This window comes from Felis catus, chromosome B4 (genome assembly GCF_018350175.1).
Source record: "Felis catus isolate Fca126 chromosome B4, F.catus_Fca126_mat1.0, whole genome shotgun sequence".
Taxonomy (NCBI): Eukaryota; Metazoa; Chordata; class Mammalia; order Carnivora; family Felidae; genus Felis; species Felis catus.
Window position 1 is genome coordinate 80,550,993 of NC_058374.1, and position 22,409 is coordinate 80,573,401.

At 56.7% G+C, this 22,409-nt stretch overlaps 1 protein-coding gene and 1 long non-coding RNA gene across 7 annotated transcripts; one reads left to right on the forward strand and one right to left on the reverse strand.

Annotated features, from left to right (window-relative positions):
- On the reverse strand, window positions 1-20,796 carry ZNF385A (zinc finger protein 385A). Of its 6 annotated transcripts, none has more exons than XM_003988798.6 (8): window positions 20,668-20,796; window positions 13,879-14,015; window positions 6,271-6,381; window positions 4,488-4,650; window positions 2,370-2,612; window positions 1,834-2,003; window positions 1,514-1,609; window positions 1-1,366 (listed from the first exon to the last, which is right to left on the reverse strand). In XM_003988798.6, exons 1-8 carry the CDS (start codon window positions 20,675-20,677, stop codon window positions 1,136-1,138), a joined length of 1,161 nt encoding a protein of 386 aa, XP_003988847.1. In that variant the 5' UTR covers window positions 20,678-20,796; the 3' UTR covers window positions 1-1,135. The 6 variants fall into 6 exon arrangements, with proteins under 6 accessions (XP_003988847.1, XP_044917832.1, XP_044917833.1 ...); XM_045061897.1 differs by lacking the exon at window positions 20,668-20,796 and adding an exon at window positions 15,114-15,210; XM_045061898.1 differs by lacking the exon at window positions 20,668-20,796 and adding an exon at window positions 14,308-14,664.
- LOC123386608 lies at window positions 15,360-18,845 on the forward strand. The gene is made up of 3 exons (XR_006600765.1): window positions 15,360-16,227; window positions 16,706-16,777; window positions 17,786-18,845. It is a non-coding gene; the product is annotated as an uncharacterized LOC123386608 (long non-coding RNA).
- Window positions 20,797-22,409: the final 1,613 nt, after the last annotated feature.

Sequence of the window (22,409 nt, forward strand, 5' to 3'; positions counted from 1 at the left end):
GACGGAGGGCAACGAATCCAGACTTTATTGTCGGGGAGAAGGAAAAGGGAAGACGTGGGTGGGGGGCCGGGGTTGCTACATTGTCAAGCAGAAAGAGTTGATGGGGACGGGAAGGCCAGTGGGGGCCCGTCCCTCTCCCGTGTCGGCTGCTAGAAGGGCTGACGATACGGAAACCACAGAGGGGTGGGGTGGGGGGAGGGAGGTCACGCCCCCGCCCGTGTTGTGCAGTGGAGGTGTCTGGTGGGAGGGACAGCCATGAGGTCTAGGAGCTGGGACGGGGAAGGCTACAGACTCAGCGAATCCTGCGGAAAGGGGAGGGGCGGGGGCGAGGCTTCTATTGCTTTTTGCTCACAGTTTTGCGGAAGGCGAGGCGGGGGTGGGCTCGGACTGGACACCCCTTGCCCCCCTCGGTACCCCTTGGGCGATGGGTGCTGGTGAAAAGAATGGAATCCAGACTGGGGAGGAAGAAGGTGAGGGAAGGGTCTGTAGGGGCATCTACTTGGTCCCACCCAAGTGCCAGAGATGCCCCCAAGTGCTGCCCCCTATGATGGGCCCAGCTAGACCTGGGGCTGGGGCATGGTGCGGGGCGGGCACAGTGAGGTTGCAGGCGGTAAAACCAAAGTGCTTCTGAGGGACCCAGGATCCCGCCTGCTCCCCTCCCCCTGCGGAGGATGGGGGTGTTCACGGAAGCGCTTCAGTTTGGGGGCAGGGGCCGGAGTCCCAGAGTCCGCTTATTGCCAAGAAAAATCCATTTCTGCCCCCCGGACTCCGACCATGGCTTGTGAACCCCGTTTTGTGCTAGGTTTGGGGGGGAAGGGCTGAATGGACATGGCTTTTGGGAGGGGGGGTGTCTCCAAGGGGGCTCGGGGGTGAGACGGCCCCCCCTTTTCTAGGGGAGAGGGAAGGGCAGGGGGCGGGGTTCCCTGAGATCTGGGGTGTTCCCCCCCTTCTGAAGCCCCCCTCCCCCGCTACCCCTCCCCTTTCCTGGAACCCCGTACCTCGGGGTGGGGGGGAAGGAGAGAGAGAGATCATTCAGGGAGTGCCGGGAGTAGGGGCAGGCTTGGAGCCCGGAGGCCTGGGTCCCGGCTGGAGGTGGGGGGGGAGGTGTTGAATGGGAGGGGGTTCGGGGTTCAGGTCAGTAGGGGGAGAAGAGGATGGGTCCGTGCGCAGTTCGGATGGGCCCGGGTGCCGGGTGGAGCAGGGGGTGGGTGATCGGCGGTCCCTGGAGAAGAGGTGCGGCTGGGGCCGGGCGCAGGGACAGCGGGGAGCCTGCTGCCGCTGCCATCACCGCAGCCACCGCTAGGGGGCTGGGTAGCAGGCCTCCCGCCAGGGACTTGGGCAGCTCCTTGGAGAAAGTCAGAGTGCCCTGCAGCGGGGAGAGGGGCGGGGAAAGGGAGACCGAGGAGTCATTCTGCGGCCCGCAAACCCCACTCCTCCCCGTGCCGACCCGCGTCCCCTTCTCCTCCCAGCTCCGGTCCCCCAATTGCCGAATTCTCCAGCGCCCAGGCCTCACCGCCAGCTCCCCCGCGCCTCTAGGTTTCTTGTGACGGCTCAGCAGCGGGTTGGGCTTCCCGGCCACGCCGTCTCGGTGCCGCCGGCTGGAAATGTGCTGCGGGGTGGGGGTGGGGGTGGGGGTGGGTAGGGAAGGGCAGAGGGTAAGGGGCTGTGAGCCACCCGGAAAGGAGTAACCGACGAGCCGGTAGGCACACCCAAAACACCTGGCCCCGCCCCTTCTGTGGTCCCAAGGAAAGGACCTGAGAGAAGCGCCCTCACCCAAGCTCCCTGTTTGTGAGTAGAGCTCCCTAGAATTCCCAGGAAAGGCCTTGGACCCACCTGTTTCAGTTGGACCTCCGAGTTGACCTTGACATTGCAGATCTCACAGTGGAAGGTTCGGTCCTGGGCAGGGGCCTCTGGTTCCCCAGGAGTGGGGGGCCCCAGACGAGGGTAAGCTTTGATGGGGCCCAGCCCACTTCTGGCCTCCAGAATTGTCTTGTGCTTAGTACCTGGGGCCCGCAGAGGGCAGAAGGTAAGGGGTGGAGGAAAACTTCTCCAGGCCTCCTCGGCAGCAAATAACCCACGTTCCCAATTAAAATAGGGGGAAGCATCAAGTGTGTGTGTGTGTGTGTGTGTGGGGGGGGGTTTCCAATCCCCTTGGGACACCCCCAAACACAAGGTAGGTCAGGGGAGAGTCACAGGTCGAGGAGTTAAGCAGAGGGGGAACTAAAGAAGTAAGTGGGAGATGATTAGGGAGGGAGATAGGCTGGTAAGTCTTGGAGGGGTCCGGATGTTGGAAGCCAGGGGCGTTAGAGGTGGGGAGCAGGAGTGGGCTGAGGATAGGGGAATAGGGGTCGGGGTGGGAGAGTCCTTACCTTTGTTATGAGCCTCAAGCTGGGACAGGGAGTTCACTGCCACCTTGCACAGGGCACAGTAGAGCAGCCGCTTGGCCTTTTCCTCCTCTTCCTTGCTGCCTCCAGGCAGGGAAGCTGGGGCTGGAGTGCCCCCTTCACCCTTGGTTGTACCCTGACCAGTCTCCGGAATGCTGGGAGGGGATGGGGAGCCAGGCTGTTTCTCTGGGGATCCTGGGGCTGGACCCAGTCCATTCTCCATGGAGACTGTTGTGGGGGGAGAAACATAGGGGTCACCTCAGATGGTTTTTGGAGGAGATTCTTTATGTGGAGGAAACCCACCCCCATTTCCTGGAGGGCAAGGGCCCAGGAGTCCCCACCCTGTGACAACATGCATGCTCTCATGCCCTGGGCCCGAGCCAGATGTGGTCTAGCTGCTGCAGGCTGGGTGTGAGGCTCCAGTGCCTGGCCCATTCTCGAGAAGCTGGGAATGGTTGAGGGGTCCAGCCGCAGTGGCTTCCCCTTCAGGTTGAAGCTGGCAGCCAGCCTAGCCCTGGGGAGAGGCATGGAACAAGGATTCACCCCTCAGTGCCTGCCAGCCAGCCTGGGCTTCCTGCCTGGCCAGCCCCTTCCCAGAGTCCTGCCCAGTCCCCAGGGAGGCATGCCAGAGAGCTCTAGGAAGGGGCAGAGGCAGCGTGAGGAGAGGTCGAGAGAGACAGTCGCAGACACGGCAAAAGGGAAACAGAAACAGCCGACCTGGAGAGGGAACAGGGATGCAGGCTGCTCTATAATTCATGGCTTGATTAAAGATGCACAGGCCCCAGGCCTCAGCGCTGGGTTCTGGCCTCTGTACAGGGGAAACTCTAGCACTCCCATTCTTGCTCCAGCAGCCGATCCAGTTTCCGGGTTGTGAGACCGCAGGCAGTGGGGGTGGGGCACTGGCAGAAAGGGACCTCCTGACCCCTGCACGTGTCCCTTTGCTTGTCCATCCTGTGATCTTTCCCTTTATTTCTCTTACTCGTTTGACATCCTTGACCTCCATTCTGATCCAGATAGCACCCCCACGTCTCAAACTGGACAGGGCTTGGTGGTTTACAAAAGTAGGGCAGGTATCATTATCTCCTTAGAGATATCCTGTCGGAACTAACTAAATGAGGTAATATGCATAAAGCACCCAGAACATGAAATGTTATCTACCACCACCACTATCAGAGTCATCCCCATTTTGCAGGGATGTTGCCAAGTTAAAAAAAGGTGACCAGGCTAAGAGCAGCCAGAGCACAATTAGAACTCAGCTCACCTGCCTGCCCTATCTGTGCATCCCTGAGGGACGTGTGTGTGTGTGTGTGTGTGTGCGCGTTGACAGTGGGATCCTGGTTCCCAAGCTGCTGATGTGGATGCCTGGTTCTCATTCTATTTGGGGTGGGGCCGAAAGGACAGGCAAGGATAAGGAGGAAATGGGGATGTTCAGTCTTTCTGGAGTTGATCATGACTGATATCTGATGTGGCAATCCCAGCATGAGGGGGGCTCATATCCTCCTGTCTTGATATTCCTTCCTTCCAATTTCTTGGCTGGGAGTAGGACTGAAGATGGCCACCAGCCATGAGGGAGAAAGTCTCAGAGTTGCTTTTTGTAAACCTGGGAAAGACCTCCAAGATCTTAAGGTCTCACTCCCAGGATGCAGACTGGGCCAGAGAGGTCAAAAGATCAACCAAGATCATCCGGGGTGTTGCTTGAGTGTCCTGAGCTCTCCGTCTCCCCAAGGGGGAGCCCAGTGGGCAGGCCCTCAGATATCCTGATTCCCTCCCTGTCCCTCTCCCCAAGATGAAGAGGCCTCTCCCTAGATTTGATGGTTCCCTTTTTCTTGAGGAAGTTTGCCAGGTGGCCTCACCCTAGCCCCTCTCTGAGTCACTGGGCGGTGGGGAGGACAGACAGTGGGGACTCTGTTGAGAGGAGCTGGGGCGGGAGTACGGGTGACAGGATGGAAATTTTGTATCACTGTGTTTGGCTCCAGGACTCACCTTGGGTAGGGGTGGGGGGGTGGGGGTTGAGGAAGAGAGAGATGAGAGCAGAGAATTCTGGGAAGCGGGCAAAGAACAGAGACGAGAGCAGCTGAATAATGTCGGGGTATTCAGACACACCTGGACGGGGGGCTACGCCATCCCCATTTGGGGGGGTGCTGCCTGGGGGAGCTGGGTCTCCAGGTTCCCGGACGCCAGGCTCCCTGCCTCGGGTCTTGGCAGCCTCGATGCCTTTGACTCTTCGGGCGTGGCGATTACCCTTGTAGTGTGCCTCAGCCTGGCTCTTTAGGGATGAAAGAAAAAAAGGGAATCTGAGATCACCTTTCATCCGACCATGCTCCCCACAGAGTTCCTTCAGGTCCTCGGGGTGGTCTCAGGAGGCTGCAGTGAATCTCTTACTATACCAGTGGGATGTAAAGCCATGCCGAGGAGCCCTGGTTTTTCCTGGGGCTCAGACTAGCTTCTCAACCTTGAGTCGCTGGGAACCTGGATCCTCACCTAGCCCAGACTCCACCCTACCACCACACCCAGGGCCTGGCTGCTGACTCAGGCTTCTCACCTAGTTCTGGGTGAGGGAGGGTTACCCCAACCTATAATAGAATTCTAAATGGGAGGGGACCAGCAATCCAGCCAGCTAGCAGTCTCTTGGCCCCCTGGCCTTCTATGCGTGTGTCGTGTCTCCCGGCCTCTGGATCCAGGCTGCACTGCTTCTACACTCAGGCTAAGAGTCCCAAGAGCCCTGAGGCCTGGGCCCTACCCTGACTACTCCCCCCTGGTTCTCATTTTTCCTGAAGCCTCTGTGGACACCCTGGAGGACCCTGGCCCCAAGCCCAGCTCTGGAGATAGAGACAGCAGCAGAGACAGCTGTCAAAACAGAGCCACTTGGTGGGGGAGGGAAGTGGAGGGCTGCCTACTATTGGCCCCCTGCCCCTCTAGTCCTCCACCCTCCACCAGGGAGTGGAGCCAGGGTTGGGAGAGGGGATGCCTGGGGTTGAGGTAACCGAGAGGCCTAAAGCTGGGTTGGTCCTGGTTCCACCCCCACCCCCACGTGCACCTCCTGCCTAGAACATACAGTTCTGGAGCCACAAGGTCACCCAGACAGGGATAGAGTAGAAATAAAAAGTATGGATAGGTAGGGAAAGAAAATTGATACCCCAGGGGTGAGGCAGTGGTGTGCGGAGCCTGGCAGCATGGTGGGTGTGTGCGCGCGCGTGCGCGTGTGTGGACTGGGTAGAGAAACAGAACATGCTTTATTTCCCCCTACTCAGCAGAATGAGGCTCTGCTGTTTTTCTCCAAAAGCTCTCAGAACCTGCACCCCACAAAGTCTCCTCTAGGCCCACACAGAAGTCCCGAGGGAGCCTCACAAGGAGGACAGGACAGCTGGGAGGCGGGACACCTAGGTTCTGCGTTTTGGGTGGCTTCTCTCCATGGAAAGTCCCCCACGGGAAAGGACAGACAGAGGAGGAAGCCAGGTTAGAGTGAAGTGGGTGGACCAGGGGAGGAGTTTAGCAGAGGCCCCGGAGGGCACAGGCTCCGCAGGGGAGTCAATGACCTAACTCAGCCCAGTGCCCAAGGACCAGTGGGCCAGAGGCCACTCTTGCACCCAGACATGATGGCCACCTGTGTTCTAGGAAATTCTGAGCCAGGGATGCCTCAGTCCCCAAGGGAGGGAAGGGTCAACCTGAGAGGACTGGCCGACTTCACGTTGAAATTACAGCCATCGCTTGTCCCTCTCAAGTGCCTTCCATCCGCCCCTGCCCCCCCCCCTACAGTGTCCCCATTCCCTGCTCTTCCCGATATCCCCTTTATCTCTGCCCCCCGCCCGAGCTCCTCTGCCCTCTGCTCTCCCGAGATCTCCAGGCTACTGCTGCCCCACCCATTTGGAGCAGCAAGGCTTCTTACCTGCGAATTGAAGCGGATCTGACAGACATTACAGGAAATGATGGGCCGCTTGGTCTTGAGCAAGGGTCCCCCAAAAGTGTGGGAGAGCACAGCCTTCTGCACAGGGTCCATCTGCGGAGGCAGGCTGGGGTGAGCCAGGAACCCCAGCACAAGCTTATGTCCATCATCCCCCACATTGGTTGCAGCTGGGTTGAACCAAAGGGCTCAGAGCCTCGTCCCTATCCCTCAGTTTGCCTGAGGGTTCTGAGCCTCAGTCCCCTGATCCCCTCCAAGCCCAATCCTCACCCTACTAGAAGGGCCTTGAGAGACCAACTGGCCCAGTGCCCCCATCTGACAGAATAGAAGTGGTTGGCCCAAGGTCACACGACCAGTTAATAGCAAAACTGGTACTTGAACTTGGGCTGCTGTCTCAGCTCATCATACCATGAAGATCCAACTCTGTCTTTTTGATGTACAGCTCAGCCAACCCACCAAAGGCCCACTGATGGGAAGTCCCAAAGCACCTAGATCCTATGGCCTTCAGCTGAGGCCTCTGAACTCTTTGGACCCACTCCGGGGCAAGATGTCTACCAAGCCAAGTGTTTGGTCCCAGGGGACAGACATTCCCAGCTTCCCATCTCTGGGTCCCAGGTTGCCCTAACATACTCCCTAGATCTCTTTAAGGCAGCAGGTCTAAAGGGAGTAAAAGAACTCAGGAGAGAGTACATGGCTGTAGTGAATAATGGGGGTTGGGGAAGGGGGCAGGACCTAAGAAGCTGGGCTGGCCTGAGGCAGTGGAGAGATCTTCTGAACTCTTCCTCCCTTGATCACAGGGCTTCTGGGGCAGAGCTGTGGGGCTGGGCGTGATTAGGAACAGTCTTGCCCCCACCCTGGGTCAGCAGATGTCTTTGCAGTCTCCTGCCAAGAGTTCACATGAGGAAGGGAGAGGATGGGAGTTTCTCTCTGAGGCCTTCAGCTATCAAGGGATGAAGCCAGGGGCCTAGAGGCACGAAAACTGCCTCCCTGCACAGTCCTCCTCCCTTCTGGCCCCCTAGGCAGCCAGGGAGAGGCGAGACTGGAATGCACCCGAGGCTGAAGAGGATTGGGTGATGGCTGGGACCTCTCATAAAAACAGAACGAAATTAGAACTGAAGCCTGGTCTTCCCGGTGGAAGGATCAAGTGAAAAATAGTTTCTGGGACCCGAGGGGTCCTTAGCTCCTCAGCTGCGGCCCTCCCCTATGCTCAGGTCTTCATGGTTCCCAGTAAGACACTGGTGAGAGACAGGCATGTGAAGCAGGGAGAAGAAGGTGGCTGGAATCTGGAAAGTCCACAGATCCTGGCTCTCCCCAGTAGTCTCACTGGCTGGTTGGAAGGGGGCTTTAGCACCCCTGTGACATGGGCTGCCTCATTTGGTAGATGTAGAGGCGGGAGCCATGACCAAGTTCAGATGACTCGTCTGGCTGACAAGTGTCCATCTCTTGGCCTGCCCTTGGCTGGAAGCAGCCCCTTTCAGTAGCTCACTTTTCACCTCCTGGAAGCCCAGGTCCTATTCAAAGAAAAGCCAAACAGGGGAAGAAGGGGTGTGACTGCGGGTGTCTGGGCAGGCTGTGATCAATCTGTGCATGGGTGGAGTGTGAAGGAGTGTCATGTGCTGTGTGCACATCATTTATGTATCAACATTTCTGTGTCGGGGGCTTTGCCGATGCCATGAATGGTCAGGTTGTGCAATCTTCAGCTGTGTGTTTATCTGTGTGAATGTATGATGTGTTTGGCAGAAATAAAGACAGACCAAGTTGGAGACAGGCTTTAATCAGAAAGGGGAGACAGATGCCTGCTCTCAGCTCCCAGTCTCCAGGTGTCAGTCCTCCCTATGCAGAGACACCCCCCTCCCCCTGCCCCAGGGTTCTCCTCAGCCCCTGGACTTCCTCATACGCTGGGTGGGGAATGGAATTCAGCCCAAACAGAAACCCAATCTAGGCCAGGAAACCTAAGTCGATGACAGCACTAGGGAGAGAGGAGTGGGATGGAGAGGGGACAGCAGAGGCCAGGGTTCTGTCTCTGCCCCACCCATCACCCCAGCCTGCTTCCCACAGTGCCCTGAGGACGACCTGTGGGCTGACCATGCCTACATACATCCCAGGAGAATGGTCCCTGCCCTACCTGGGTCCCTCTTCCAGAGTGAAAGCCTTTTCTCTTGCATACACCCCTCCTCAGGTTTAAGTCCATAAACACCAACCAGGGGTTGGGGAGTGGTGAGAAAGAGGGTATCAACCCAGTGCGCCATGGGTCCTTCCCACCCTCTCCTCCAGGAACTGAGGAGACACCAGGCTGAAGGTGAGGGCTCCTGGGCCCAATCCCTGTGCAGGTGGAACGTGAGCCACTGAAGTGCCGCTCCAGGCCAAGGTCAAGAGGCCCTGGTGACCTAGATGAGGGCTCTCTGGGGAGGGGTGGAGGCCAACATCTCCCACAGCCCATCCCACTCCAGAGCCCCTACCCTGGGATTTTGGCCTAGACACTGCCTGGAAAGGGCCACAAAACATTCCTCTCCCACCTGCCCTCCAACAGCAGACATGAAGGGGAATCGCTCCCTAAAGCTGGGGCAAAATGAATCAGGAAGGGCAAGGGGGAGGGAAGGGAGGAAACCAGATCAGGAACAGGAGAGGGGGCCATGATTATATTTCCTTCCATTGCCCTTTATCTGATGGAAACCGCTGCCCCATGTTTGACCACCCCACTTCCCCATCCTCCCCCCCACCCCCAAATAAAGGTGAAAAGAGAAGGAGGGTGCAATCTCGGGGATGGGAAGCCCAGAGGGACAGGAAGGATTGAAATAGGAAAGAGAGTGAGCTAGGGGGTGTCTAAAGAGCAGGTGGAAGCTGGTGGGGGAGGGATGCTGGGAAAAGGAAAGATGCCGGGATGGGATAAGAAGGATCTAAGCGGCGTGGTAATGTGAGGGTACATGTAAGACCTGATGGGAAGTCTGAAGATTTGGGGGACTCCAAGGATCTGAGAAACAGAGGTGGGGGTATCCAGTATGGTGGCAGTAGTCTGGGGGGGGCCAGCTGGGATCCAGAGATTGGCAGGGACCGCGCCAGTTATGGGGGATGGGCCAAATAACCCGAGGACCGGGCGAAAGGAGAGGTAGCCCGCCCGCCAGGGGCGGGCGGGGATAGGGTGGGGGGGCGCTGCGGCAGCGGCGGGAGCCAGGGAGAGAGGAGGGGCCGGGTGGCTTACCCTGCGGGACCCCGGGGGCCGCGACTCCATGGCCCGGGGTGGCGGACCCGGGCGGGGCACCCGAGCCTGGCCGGGCCGGGCAGGCCGGGGACGCGGCGCTCGTTGCCCGGGTGGCTCGGGGCTGTGCGGCCGGGCCGGCCCGAGAAGAGGAGGCGGTGCCGGCCGGGACCGGAGCCCGCCCCGGAGGCGGGGCCGAGGGCGGGCCGCGGACGGGGGCGGGGCTAGGGAGCCTGAGCAGGAGGAAGGGGGGCTAGGGTGAAAAGAGGAGAGGAGAGGGTGTCCGTATCCGGATACTCGTTCCAGGGTGGTAGACCTTGTCCTGGTGAGGGGCTGCTCGGTCCGGCGATCGGGCATTGACCAGGTGACCTCGGCTTCCTCCACTGAGGATCCTTGCTGGGTCCCTTGTCCCCACCAACCCTAATGGACGGCTCTATTTCTCTAGCTCGGACATTTCTCCTTTCTTCCATCCCTTCCACCCTGGCCCTCGCTCCCTTGTTGACAACCCCTTTTCCGAGCCCCCAGACTCGTGTTCCCTCTGCACACGGCCCCTGTGCCCTTTTTACATGTCACTTCCCTTACTAGGGATGGGAAATCGAGCCCAGGTACCTAGGTGTCAGGCACTGCTCTCTCAGTGATTCCTCTGAAAGGTGGAGCTGGGAGGCGCCCAGAGCAGAAGCGACCTCATACTGGGGACAACGTCCCTAACCTCTTCTTCCTATCTCCTCCCCTCGCCCGCCACCTGCTGGACAGCTAGGCTCCCAAAGAGCTTATGTTTCGTGCACTTGCTGCCCTCTGGCGGTCAAGTAGGAGCAGCACTGGGGGCTCAGGGGCAGGAGGGCAGAGCCGCTCCCTCCCCCAGACACCTCCTCATCCTCTCCGAATAGGTCTTAGGATTCCCGCTCTATCATCTCTGGTTCTCACCCTCTCCCATTCCGTCTAGGACAGAGAGATGAGTGAAGCAGCGGACTGAGTGTGGAGAGAGGCTGTCTTTGGGAGACAATGAGAGACGTCCAAGGGCAGAGGAAAGCATAATACAGGGAAGGGTCTAAGGGGTAGGAACTGCCCCAGTAGGAGAGAGATCTGGAGGTATTGTATTAGTCCAGAATCCATTAGCCATGAATAATACCACCACCACCACCACCACCTAATGTTGACTGAGCCCTTGGAATGTGCCAGCCTCTGTACTGAGCTCTTTGCATGGATTATCTAATTTAATCTTCACAACCACTATTCAGAATAAGTACTATTATTATCTTCATTTTATAGACGAGGGAACTGAGGTTTAGAGAGGGTAAATAATTTGCCCAAGGTCATAAGCTAGTAAGTGGCTGAACTGGGATTTGAATTTAAACCTGGGCAGCCTGACTCCAAAGCCATGTACTTAACTGCTGCACAGTACTGCCAAAGGTCTGTCTGCAGCTTTTCTGCAGTCCTCACTCCCCTGCAGAATTTGACACTATTGATGCAGCCCGCCACACTCTCTCCCTTGGCTTCTCCAACTCTACAGGCACCAGGCTGCGTCCCTACCCCCCTCCAGTGGCTCCCCCACATCCTTTGCTGGAGCCTCCTCCTATTCCTACTACCTAATTCTGCTTATTCCAAGAGGCTGAGTCTTGGCCTTTCTCTCTCTGGTCCTCTCTTAAATAAAAATAATAGCAATGACATAATAATAATCATAGCCGCCAGCGCCAGACATCCACTTTGTGCTAGCTATTCTGATTATGTAATGCGATTCTCGCAACAGCCTTGTGAGTCGGTACTATTACTCTCTGGTAAAATTCGGGTTTAGAGTAGTGAAGCCATTTGCCTAAGGTCACACAGCCAGTGCTCTCGGAATGTCAATTCAAATCCTGCCAGTCAGATGCCAGAGCTGGTGCTGCTCAACACCCTGCCGCACTCTCCGAGCTTAGCAGGGCTCATGGCTTTAAATAGCTAGTCCTCACTAGAGGCAGTGGAGCCATGAACCCTGGGGGAGTGAGAAACCCTGAACTACCCATGCGAATTGCCTGGCTTTGTGACCTTGGGCAAGTCACTTAACCTCTCTAGGTCTGTGTTTCCTCATCTATAAAATGGGGGAAATGATGAGAGACCTAAGGGCAAGCGTCAATGAGGTGTGTAGATGGGGGAAGTATTCCCAGCACCTTCTGCTCCAGTCAAACTGAATCAATTGGACCCCCTCAAGTGCTCTTTTCTAGCTCTTATTCATGCTATTTGCTTCGGTCTGGAATGTTCTCTAAGGCCCCTTTTAAAATCCTACTAATAATTCTTCAAAGCCCAAATCCTATGTCACCTGCTCCGGGTTGAATCCCTTTTTCCTCTGTTCTCCTTTTCCTGCTCAGCTCTGGTTGGTCCCTTAGGCACCGCCTCATTCAGCAAGTCTTTCCTGACACCCCTTTGGACTCCCATGCAAGCTAAATGCCTCTGACGCAGCTCTTTTCACCCTACAGGGTAACTGTTAACTTGTTATCTTTCCTACTAAACATGAGCTCCCCAGGAGCACAGGCTGAGTCCTGTGTCCCTGACACCTGGTACAGTGCCCAGCACATAGTAGGTGCTCAAAAAATTTTTTTGTTCACTTGGACCACCATTGGTTTCTCGGTCACAATATTTATAACTCTGCCTCTGTCTTGCGTTCTAGATTGCTGCATACATTTCTATTATTTCTCCCCTGAATAGAAGCTCCTTCCAGACTGGACCGTATCAGCAGTGCCCGGGGGGCTCAGTCGGTTAAGCATCGGATTCTTGGTTTCAGCTCAGCTCATGATCTCGCGGGTTCGTGAATTTGAGCCCCGCATCGGGCTCTCCAGCTGTGAGCACGGAGCCCACTTGGGATCTTCTATTCCCCTCTGTCTCTACCCCTCCTCTGCTTGTGCTCTCTCTCTCTCTCTCTCTCAAAAGTAAATATTAAAAAAAAAAAACAACCCACAAACTCTTAAAATTGAACTGTATTGTGTTTACCCTCACGTCTCTATTTTATCTAAAACAGTGCCTTGCTTATAGTCAGTACTCCATTTTCTCATCTGTAAAATGGATTAAATAGCTACCCTATAGGGTTGCTATAAAGACTAAGATATGAAGGATACTTTGTAAACTCCAGAGTGTAGTGCGGATGTTGGTTTGGATTCTTTGGGAGGAGTTTGGAGGAAGCAGCTGTGGTATAAAGAGAACTCCATTTGGAGTCAGATGCTACGGGTTCAAATCATACCTTAGGCACATACTATGTCAACGTAGATAAGTTACTAATCCCTCCCGAGCGAAACAGGAATAACAACGTCTACTTTGTAGGGTTGAGGTGAAGACGAAATGAGATCAGGTATAGAAACATCTATGGCAGTGCCTGCAGCATGGTTGATACTCAGTACACGTTTGCAGCTGAATATGGTTTGATGGTGGGTTATTTGCGTGGACTAAAGCTGACTTCCCCTGAACCTATAGCTCTAGCCCACTTTCTAGGACCCAAATTCCAACTGCCTGCTGGACGTTTTTGGCTCAATGTCCCACTGGTTCACCAACTCGCCATGTCCTAAAGTGAGCTTCACAGCTTCACCCCAGACCAGCTTCCTCCTCTAAACCCCTGCCTCTGTCGAGGTGACTTCTCCCTCCTAGCCACAGATGTTTGAATCTTGGAGTCAGCCTTGACTCATCCTCTCTCTTCTCCCCTACCCCCAAATATCAGTTGGTCACCATGGCCTAGGAATATTTCCTTGGAAACAAACCCCTTGCCCTTCCCCCTTTCTATATACTCACACTGCCACTACCACTGGCCCGGTGTGGCCTTCCAGGCTGCCCTTCAGGCCCACCTTGGTGGGACAGCCTCCTCCAGCCTCTGCTCCCTTTCATCCAGCTGTCCCAATCACCTTCCTCAAACACTGCTCTGACAAAGTCATTTTGCTGCTTAACAATGGATAATGGCTCCCTATTTCATACTGTATTAAATCTAGACAACTTTGCCAGGCCTCTAAGCCCTACCCCACTGATCCTCCCCACCCAACTGTGGGTTCCAGAGAGCTAGAATTTACAAACAGGCAGGCATGTGACCCTGCTTATCCCTTCCTTCTGGATTCGGCACCTGTCACCCCTCCCACCTCCCTGTAGTCACTATCACCCATCTGGGTCTCATTGCTTCTCTAGATGGTGGACTCAGTGAGCTGATTCATATAAAACATGTAGCACAGGGTCTGGCTCAGCAAATAGGAGCTATTATTGTTATTGTTGTTAATAGTATACCAGATAGCCAACAACGCTTGTAACTGACTAGAGACTAGAAGTCCTGGGAGATGGGGTCCTAAGGAAAGATAAGGAAGTAGATAGGAGAAGCAGGGAGGGGTGAGTCAGAGTGAAGGAAGGAGCTGGGGTCTCAGGAGGGTAAGGTGGGCAGGCAGGCTGCTACTCACAGTGTTGTAGTTGCCGAAGAGGCCCAGGGTGGGGGCTGGCTCCAGTGGGAAGGGCAGGATCTGCTTGAGGTCCAGTGGGGGCTGCATGATGGGGGGCTGCCGAAGCAGAGGGAGGGGCCCTGCCCGGCTCAGGCTGCCTGAAGGGCAGAGAAAACATTACGTGGGGCAGGAAGATTGAAGCTTGGGAGCCCCACCCAAACCTGTCTGTCCCACTCCCCGGCTGGGGCCCCCACACTCAGAAGTGTGACCCCCATGCGCACACACACTTCCCCTGCTTGCTAGCTCCGGAGCAATGGAGCACGGTGCCCTGTGGGCCCAGGGGAGAGTGCAGACCAGCCCTTCCCTTCTGGGTGTTTTTCACTTCCCCCTTCTCCAGCCTCCCTCCCCCAAGACCTTTAGGCATTTTACAAACCCAGGAAGAGGACAGACCTTCTCTGCTGGATCAGCAGGACTCAGGGAGCCCCACGGCTCTGGCCATTCCCTTCTTCTGGTTTTGTTTTTCCCCAAGGAATCCCAAAGGCGAGGTCTCACCCCAGGGGGGACAGGGTCAGGTGGGTGATTCCTCCCACTGCCCAGAGGGGAATGTTGAGGTCTCGATTTGGAAGAGGGCCGCTGAGTCTCTCGGGCTGCCCAAAGAACTGTGATCTGTCCTGGCTGTTCTTAGTTAATTGTTGACATCTCTGGGGGTAGGTGATAAGTGAGTGGCGTTTGCCCTGGGAGGTGGACTGCCTGGGCCCATTCTCAGAGCCCCTTCTCCCAACCTTCCTGTCTCCCCCCAAACCCCCTTGTCTCCCTGAGAGTGTTCAGCTCCAGCACCGCAGGAGGAACCGCCACCCGGGCCTCTGGAAGGGGAATGCCTGGGTCTGACCCCAAGGGGAAATGAAAGTCCAGGCCAGCCACTCCACTACCCACCCTCCCCTGAAACTTTTTCTCCTCCCCTCAGAGCCATGGGAGGAACCTTGCCAGGCTCCAGTGGGAGGAGGCCAAAGGCCCTGAGGACCCCTCTGGGCTTCCGCTAGCCCAGCTCCCTTCTGTGACCTCGCTGTCCACCAGTCAGGGAATCCTGGCTGCCCTTCCCTGCTCTAACAACCCCCTGCCAGCAACAGGGGTTCCCAGGAACAAAGGCAAAGCCAGGAGGCTGCAAGTTTGGCCCCGTCCTCCCTTGACCTTACTGGGGCAGAGGCTACCCCAGGATCCTTCCCTGCTCCCTCCACAGAGACTGCCCCTTTGCATACCTTCAGTTTCTGGTGCCTGCTGCCCCCAGGCAGTGGCCTGGCCCCGGCCCCCCAGGGGCCTGGGCCTGACAGCGTCCCCTTCCCTTGGTTCTGCCCCCTGCCCCCTCCCTTGCCAGCCCCCTCCCCCCCAAGTCCAGTCAGTAGAATCAGCCAATCAGAGTCCTGGAAAAGTGGGGCAGAGGGGAGGGCGGGGGAGCAGGGATTAGGGAATCGGAGGCGAGAGGGAGGGGGTGGGGAGGGCTCAGGCACAGCTGGGGGCAGGGAGCTGGTCCAGAAAGGTCTGGAGGGGTCTGGCTCTTCTGCCAGGGTGGGTGGCCAGGGTCCCTGAGGTCAAGCTTGGGCTCTAGAGGGCTAAGGGTTTGAAGGAAAGGGCAGGATGCTTGGCTTTGGCTCTTGGGCAGCTGGAGGTCTGTATACCCTGTGTCCATTCCCTCCTCTGCCATCTCAGAGTTAAGATGGGGTAGGGGGAGAGCAGAGAGAGAGAGAGAGAGAGAAGAGACAGACAAAAGTGAGTGAGAGAGAATGGGGAAAAAATGACAGAAGCCGGAGTAAGTGATTGAGAAAAGGGACAGAGATACTGAGAGAGAAAAGAATAGTGAACAATGGAGAGATGGAAGACAGTGAAATGAGAGAGAAACAAAGAGACTGCAGAAAAGCTGGACACAGGGCTAGACCCCAGGGTGGAAAGACTGACAGAGAGCAGAGAGCAAGGAAGGGAGCGAGAAGAGAGGGACAGATGGTCCGAGGGGCAGTTTGACCACCTCCCCTTCCTGGTCTGTCCCCTCAGGGCTCCTCCCCCCATGCACAACACCCCCCCTCCACCCCAAGCCTGGCACACCAGACCAGGGCAGCCTTAACGAGCCCCGGGCAGCATCAGGAATGGTGAGAGAAACCTGAGCGCTCCCAGAGTCCCCGGCACCCAGCACCCACCCCTAGCAGCTGGTTTGGGGCTGGCACTTGCCCCGCCCCAGAGCAGCCCAGCTCCTTGACCCTTTTCCCAGCTCTAGATTCTCTTAAGCCCCCATTCCCTCAAGCCCCCATCTCAGAAGAGACAGATGAGTTCTGGAAAAGGGAATAGAAGAAAATACGTATTGTGGAGCCGCTAATGTGCCAGGTAATGAGTTCTGAGTATTATCACATTTAATCTCTGAGGCAGCTATGATTCTATGGGGGTAGCTGATACTATTTTTCCCACTTGACGTGCGAGGAAACTGAGGCTCAGAGGAGTTAAAAACTTTGGCTCATGTCACATAGCCTGTAAGTATCCGAGCTGGGAGCTAAATCAAGATCTGCTGCAAATTCTTTCACTGCTACATAACCCCCGGAGGACTCTAGTGTCACCCAGAAGGGATGGAGGTCCCAGCACAGACTTCCATCTTGTTCAAGGAGAGGAAGGTCCCTGCGTCTTCCTGGGGTTGGAGGAAAACAAACAGCAGTGATTCAGTGCCCTATGGCCAGCAACTCCTCTCCTCCAGGACAAGAACCCGGAGGGAAAGGGGTGGGGGGGAAGGGGGAGGGAGGATGGAGTGAGGCAAGGAAGCAAGGTGGGTAACTGGACATTCGTGTGTCTCCCCATTTTTGGGTCTACTGAGCTATGAGACGAGGAGAGGGGCAGATGGCAGCTCACGGGCCGAGTGGGCAGAAGCAGAGCTCTCTCGTTTCAGGTAAGCCCAAGCCTCAGTCCCCTCTCCCTTTTTCTGACAATACTAATAGTTGCCACTTGTTTTTTTAACGTTTATTTTTGAGAGACAGAGAGAGACAGAGCGTGAGCGGGGGAGGGGCAGAGAGAGAGAGGGAGACACAGAATTCGAAGCAGGTTCCAGGCTCTGAGCTGTCAGCACAGAGCCCATGAACCGCGCGATTATGACCTGAGCCAAAGTCGGACGCTTACCCGACTGAGCCACCCGGGCGCTCCATAATAGTTGCCACTTTTTGAAGGCTCTTTACGTGCCACTCACTGGACATACACCGTCTCCCTGAGGTTGTCTCCACTGCTCAGAAGCTGGGGAACTAGCTCATTTGGCAAATGAGAACAATAGTACTGCCTCAAGGAGTTGTTGAGAGGATTGAATCTATGTAAATTGCTGGCAGGCCACAAAGGGAGCTAAATAAATGTTTGTTAAATGAATGAGTCCTCATCTTATCAATGAGGACAATCAGCTTTGAGAGGGGGAATTACTTGACCAAGGTCACACGGCTAGTGAGGGATGTGAACCTGTCTGTCTGGCTCCAGAGACAGGGTTTTCAAGCACTACACTTTTGTGGGTAGACTAGGGATGGGGTATTGGAGGGAAAGGCAGGTACATAGTAAGGTCTGGGGAAGCAGGAAATCCAGGGCTTCTGACATCTGACTAGGTGAGGTCTTCGGGCAGGTTTGGAGGGGGTAGGAGATCGAACTGGAGTGCGTGCATGCGTGTGTGTGTGTGTGTACACACATGCATGCACGTGTTCTTGCATGGCACACAAGTCAGGCAGGGCAGGGAGGAGCTGGGGCCTGGCTGGGGCAGGCCACTCCAGAGGGAAGCTCATTAGAGTAATTACCTCCAGCAGATAGAGCCCCACCCAGCTCTGTGGGGGAATTGCCAAATGCTTTATTAAAGACAGTTCCCAATGCACTTTAGAGGGGATGAACTCTCAGACCCTTGGATGGATGTCCATCTGTCTCTTTCTAGGTCCTGCCTAGCCCTAGGCCCTTTGATCCCGCTCGCACCGAGCCACAACCAAGCCACATCCAACTCCTTCCATCCTGCTGAAGTCTGGTCTTTTTCTTCCTCCCTTTCCCAGAAATTTTGGCCAGGTCGGAGTCTCAGCCCCTTGGCTGCCTTAGGTCAGGTCTGGGGCCTCGAGCCCTTGTAGTAAAGAAGGGGAGTGTCTGCCTTGAGCTAGCTCAGGGAGGGGTCCTGTCTGGTAAGAACAGGAGCCAGGAGAGGTGTTAGGGTAGGGCTGTGGGTTAGTGCTGGTCTTGGAGGTTGGGCCAGGATGAGAGTGAGACAAGATATATGGTTGGCGTTAGGGTTGCAAGTTGTATTAGGGCCCTAACCCCAGGTGGTGAAAAGCCTGGATCAGCAATGGGTTAAGATGGGGGGATTAGACTCTGGAGCCAAGGGAGGAACTGGATTGGAGACTGGACCGGGATCTCATCTCTAATCCATCTCTTTTTCTCTTCAGGCCTTTTGGCCTCTTCTCCCTCCCCAGCAGTTCCTGAAACTGGGGAATGAGGGGAGAGCCTTGAACTCCTGCGTCTTGGGTTCTTGACCAAATCCCATGTTTCTGTTCCTTTCTGCCTTGATTTCCCTCATCTGGACAGGAGGCAGGTGGAGGGCTGGAAAGGCTTTGAAGTCAAAGATTAAAGGAACAAGGGGATGATTATGAACAACTACTTAAACCATCATCCTTAATAACCCCAGGGTGGATGTAGGCGGGGGCGGGGCCTAAAGGGAGGAGGTGGCCAGGAAGGGAAGAGAGGGAAGATCCCTGGGAAATCTTCCCAACCTGACAGGACAGGGCCTTCTTCGATGCCCCCTCTCCCCATGGGACCCAGTTGGAGAGGACAGTAAGAAAGGCCCAGAACAAGGAACGGAGCCCAGAACCACCATCTGCTTAAACCTGGGCCCACAGTCTAGATCTTAAGCAGGTAGGCCGGGCCCCACCTGCTGGTCAGGGCCACCACGTACATGGACTCAATGGGCCTCAGTATTTGGAAGCTGAAAGCCTACAATGGCATGGCCCAGGGTGGGGGGGTGGGGGGAGGGGGGTGGGCAAGGCCTGAGCCCTGGCTGGCAGTTTCCTCCCTCTCTCCTTTCCTCACAGAGGGCTAACATGCGTGTGGGCCAGCAGGCTTCCCGCCCCTCTGTAGGTGGGCACAAGGAGGGAGTTAACTACAGTGTCCTGTCCCACATCGGGCAGATGTGGTGGGGGTCCAGCTGGCAGACCCAGGCATTTTTCCTGTGGTGGGGTCTTGGTCAGGCTTGAGCAGGTCTCGGAGGTCGTCTTTAGAGCCCACTGACCAGGGGAAGTGTGGCTCACACTGGTTTATTCCGGAAAAGCGCGATGCTCCCTCTGGGGCCCGTGCCCAGGGTGGAGCCTGCGTCCAGGGTGGGGCCAACATGCAGGGATTGCACACGTTGGAAGAATGTGGGGCCTGTGCTTTGGGGACCTGAGTCCCAGATGTGATGGTGAGGGTCACTTTAGGCTGGGGATAGTCTTCATAGTTGGGTGGGGAGTCTCTTCTTTGCTGGAGATACTCATGGGAAGGAGGCAGGCACCAGTCATTCACGCCTCTGTTCCCTCATTCACTGAATAGGTATAGTGGAGTGTTAGGTGGAGCGGGCAGACGTTAACATGGTGAAGGAGTGAGGAGGTACAGGAGGAGGAGAGAAAGAGAGAGAGGAAGGAGGGCAGAAGGGGAGAAAGACCACTAGTGGAAGTCAACAGGGATCAGACGAAAGAAGGGAAGCCAAAGAGCAAACTGCAGAGGGACCCAGCAGAGGCCGGGCAAGCCCTCCATTGGGAGGCAGGGAGACCACAGGTGTCTGGGCCCGGTTGTGGGGGGGCATCTCCCACCATAAACAGGGCCCAGGAACCGGCCCAACCAGGGCAGAGGTCAGAGGTCAGAGGACACAGCAGGCCGGCCTACTATTGTGGAGGCAGGGGCCTGGAGCCCCTGGAGCTGAGGAGGAGTCCAGACGCACAGCTAGTCCCTCTCCTCCCCCACCCAGGGGCTCCCTCGCGATGTAGGTCATGAGGATGGGGTGGCTGTGGCTGAAGGGTTGTCAGAGTCCCGCGGGGGCTCCCCTCCCCCATCCTTACTCTCTCCATTGCCCCTAGTCTCCTGGCGCCCCTGGCCCAAGGCAGGGGTGGGGGTGGGGGAAGAAGGAAGAAGAAGGAAGCTGGGAAGGAAGGGCCCAGGCAGCCAGAGCAAGGAGAGAGCGGGGCAGGTCCCGGCGTGTTGGGGCAGGATGGCTGCGGAGACAGGATCCGAGCCGCAGGGGCCCCGGGAAGGACAGTTTCCCACCCCTGCTTGTACCCAGCCCCCTTATCTCCAGCCCTCAGGTTCCCACCTCCCACCACACACACCTCGAAGCTACACCCACCATCTTCTCCCCGCCCGCCCCCCACTTCCTCCTTTCCCTCTTATCCTGGGCCCAGAAGGATGTCGGAGTGTCTGAGCTAAGGGTGGGGGAGGGAGAGTGTGTGCGGGGACGGGTCAGAACCTTTCCCTCAACTCCACTAGGCCAGGACCAGCCCTCTCCCCCAGCCTCTCGTAGACCGTCATATAATATTCATGAGCCTCATGAATACGCAATATCCTCATTATGGGGCGGGGGTCTCACTCGGCTCTGCTCTCTCCTTCACCACTCCCTAAATTACCCGGGGAGACGGCAGCGTGGGGAAGAGGGGAAGAGGGGACCCCCAGATGTGGAGCCAGATGAAGGGGGAGGGGGAGCCGGTCGCTGACGGGCGGCCGCAGTCACCGCGGTGCCGGGAGGTTGGGGGGGTGACCTACTGAGAGGGACCCAGGAGCCCGGAGCCCAGAGCCGCAGAGCCCACTCACCGAGGATCATGCTGGGGACCCAGGCGCCCGGGGTTCCGCGTCGCTCTGTCCCGGGGGCCGTTCTGGCCGGGCTGGGGGTACAGGGGGAGGAGTCGGGGGAGGAGCAGAGGCCGGCCCAGGCGGAGCGGGGGCGGAGCCCGCAGCAGGTGAAGACGGGAGGAGGGGGAACCCGGGCACCCTGGGCTCCATGAGGGGGCGTCTTGACGGTTCCTCGCCCCTTCCTCTCCTACTGGCTGCCCCTGGGTCTCCTGGATTTACCGTGTCACTGCAGCCAGGGCCGGGGGAACAAGACATCTACAAGACGGTGTGAGGTGACGGAGGAAGCTGGGAACTAAGATGCCTGGGTTCCTGGGAAGGGCTGAGTCTGAGGGCAGGAAGTCTGGTCGTGGGCTGATATAGGGTGGGGGATGCCTCAGTCCTCTGGGGAGGGATGGAGCCTGGGATGGGTGTGACACCTGGGTCCTCTCCGGAGTGACAGGCTGGGCAGGGTCGGGGTGGGGGGAGTGCAGAGAATGTTAAGGTCCTTTGTTTCTTTGACTTTGGAGCAGGATGCCTGGGGGCTGGGTTTCAGGGGTGAAATGTGGGGCTGAAGATGGGTCCCAGGTTGATCTCTGGCTGGGGTCAAATGCCTAGGTCCTCAGGGAAGGTCTGCATGAAGAGAGTTGCAATCAATGCACTCAAAGAGGTGGAAAAAGAAGCTTGCCACCGAGGTGATTTATTAGGGCCATCAGAAGATGACAGAGGATCCAGAATTGAGACTCAACCCTGTAGAGAGGACTTGAATTGGGGTGGGGATGGGAGCACCCATCAGGCATCAGGGTCTGAACCCAGGGCATTCACCAAGGTGAGTGTGGATTGTAGAGGACTAGTGTGTGTGTTGAGGTGGAGGGGAGGGTGGAGAATAGGGACGAATGTATGGGCTGGGGAGTGTCGGGGGGGGGGGAGTACAGGACACTGGATGTATTTTAAGGACCAACAGGGGACTCAATTAGAGGTGGGCAACTGGGACCCCAGCATGAGGCTGGAGTCTGGGAGTCTGTGAAGTGTCTGGAGAAGATGCAGCTGCCACAGCCTGGACCTGTCTGTACCTGCCCCTAGAGGGAGGGCGGCAGGAGGACTTCCCAGAATGCCACACGGCCAGCTTCAGGCCAGCCCCCACGCCAGAGGGAAAGGAGGTGTAACTGGGAAGTAGAACGCTTGGGATATAAGGAGGGTGGAGGCAGGGAGGAAGAGGTTGGTAGAAGGGTGTTGAGACTGGAGTCTTGGAACAGTCAGGGAAGGGGACTGGGGACTGGCATTCCTGAGTTCAGCAGGGAAGTTGGGACTAGATGGCTAATTAAGGTACAGGAACTTCACATTCCTGATTCTGAGCTTCAGCAGTCTCTTGCCTTTACCCCACTGATCTGGTTTGACAGAAAGATATTCCAGCTCAAGGGCAAGAGAATGCTGGGGATTCCAATGCCTTGATCTTGTTCTGATCCAGAGGCCGAGATTTCAGGGGACTGTGGCCTTGCTGCCCAACTGTGGCCTTGGGGGAGAATGTAGGGTCTCTGAGCCAATCAGAGGAGGTCTTGTTACTCCAGCTCCAACCTGCCACCATGTTGTTCAACTCTAGTGTCACAAAGCCTGCTTCTCCCCAGGCCCTGTTATCTAGCCTCCCCCCACCCCACCCCTCACACCTTTCCTTTTCTCTTCCCATTCTTTCTCCTCCTTGGTGAGGTGAACTCAGAAAAAAAGAGTCA

Bases quoted from the DNA above. Each gene is read 5' to 3' on its own strand.
- ZNF385A (XM_003988798.6), bottom strand. The intron at 6,382-13,878 runs GTGAGTAGCAGC...CTGCCTCCGCAG, and splicing joins TCTTCGGCAACTACAACACT to ATGGACCCTGTGCAGAAGGC. The intron at 1,367-1,513 runs GTGAGGCCTGGG...TCCCCGCTGCAG, and splicing joins GAGGCGCGGGGGAGCTGGCG to GGCACTCTGACTTTCTCCAA.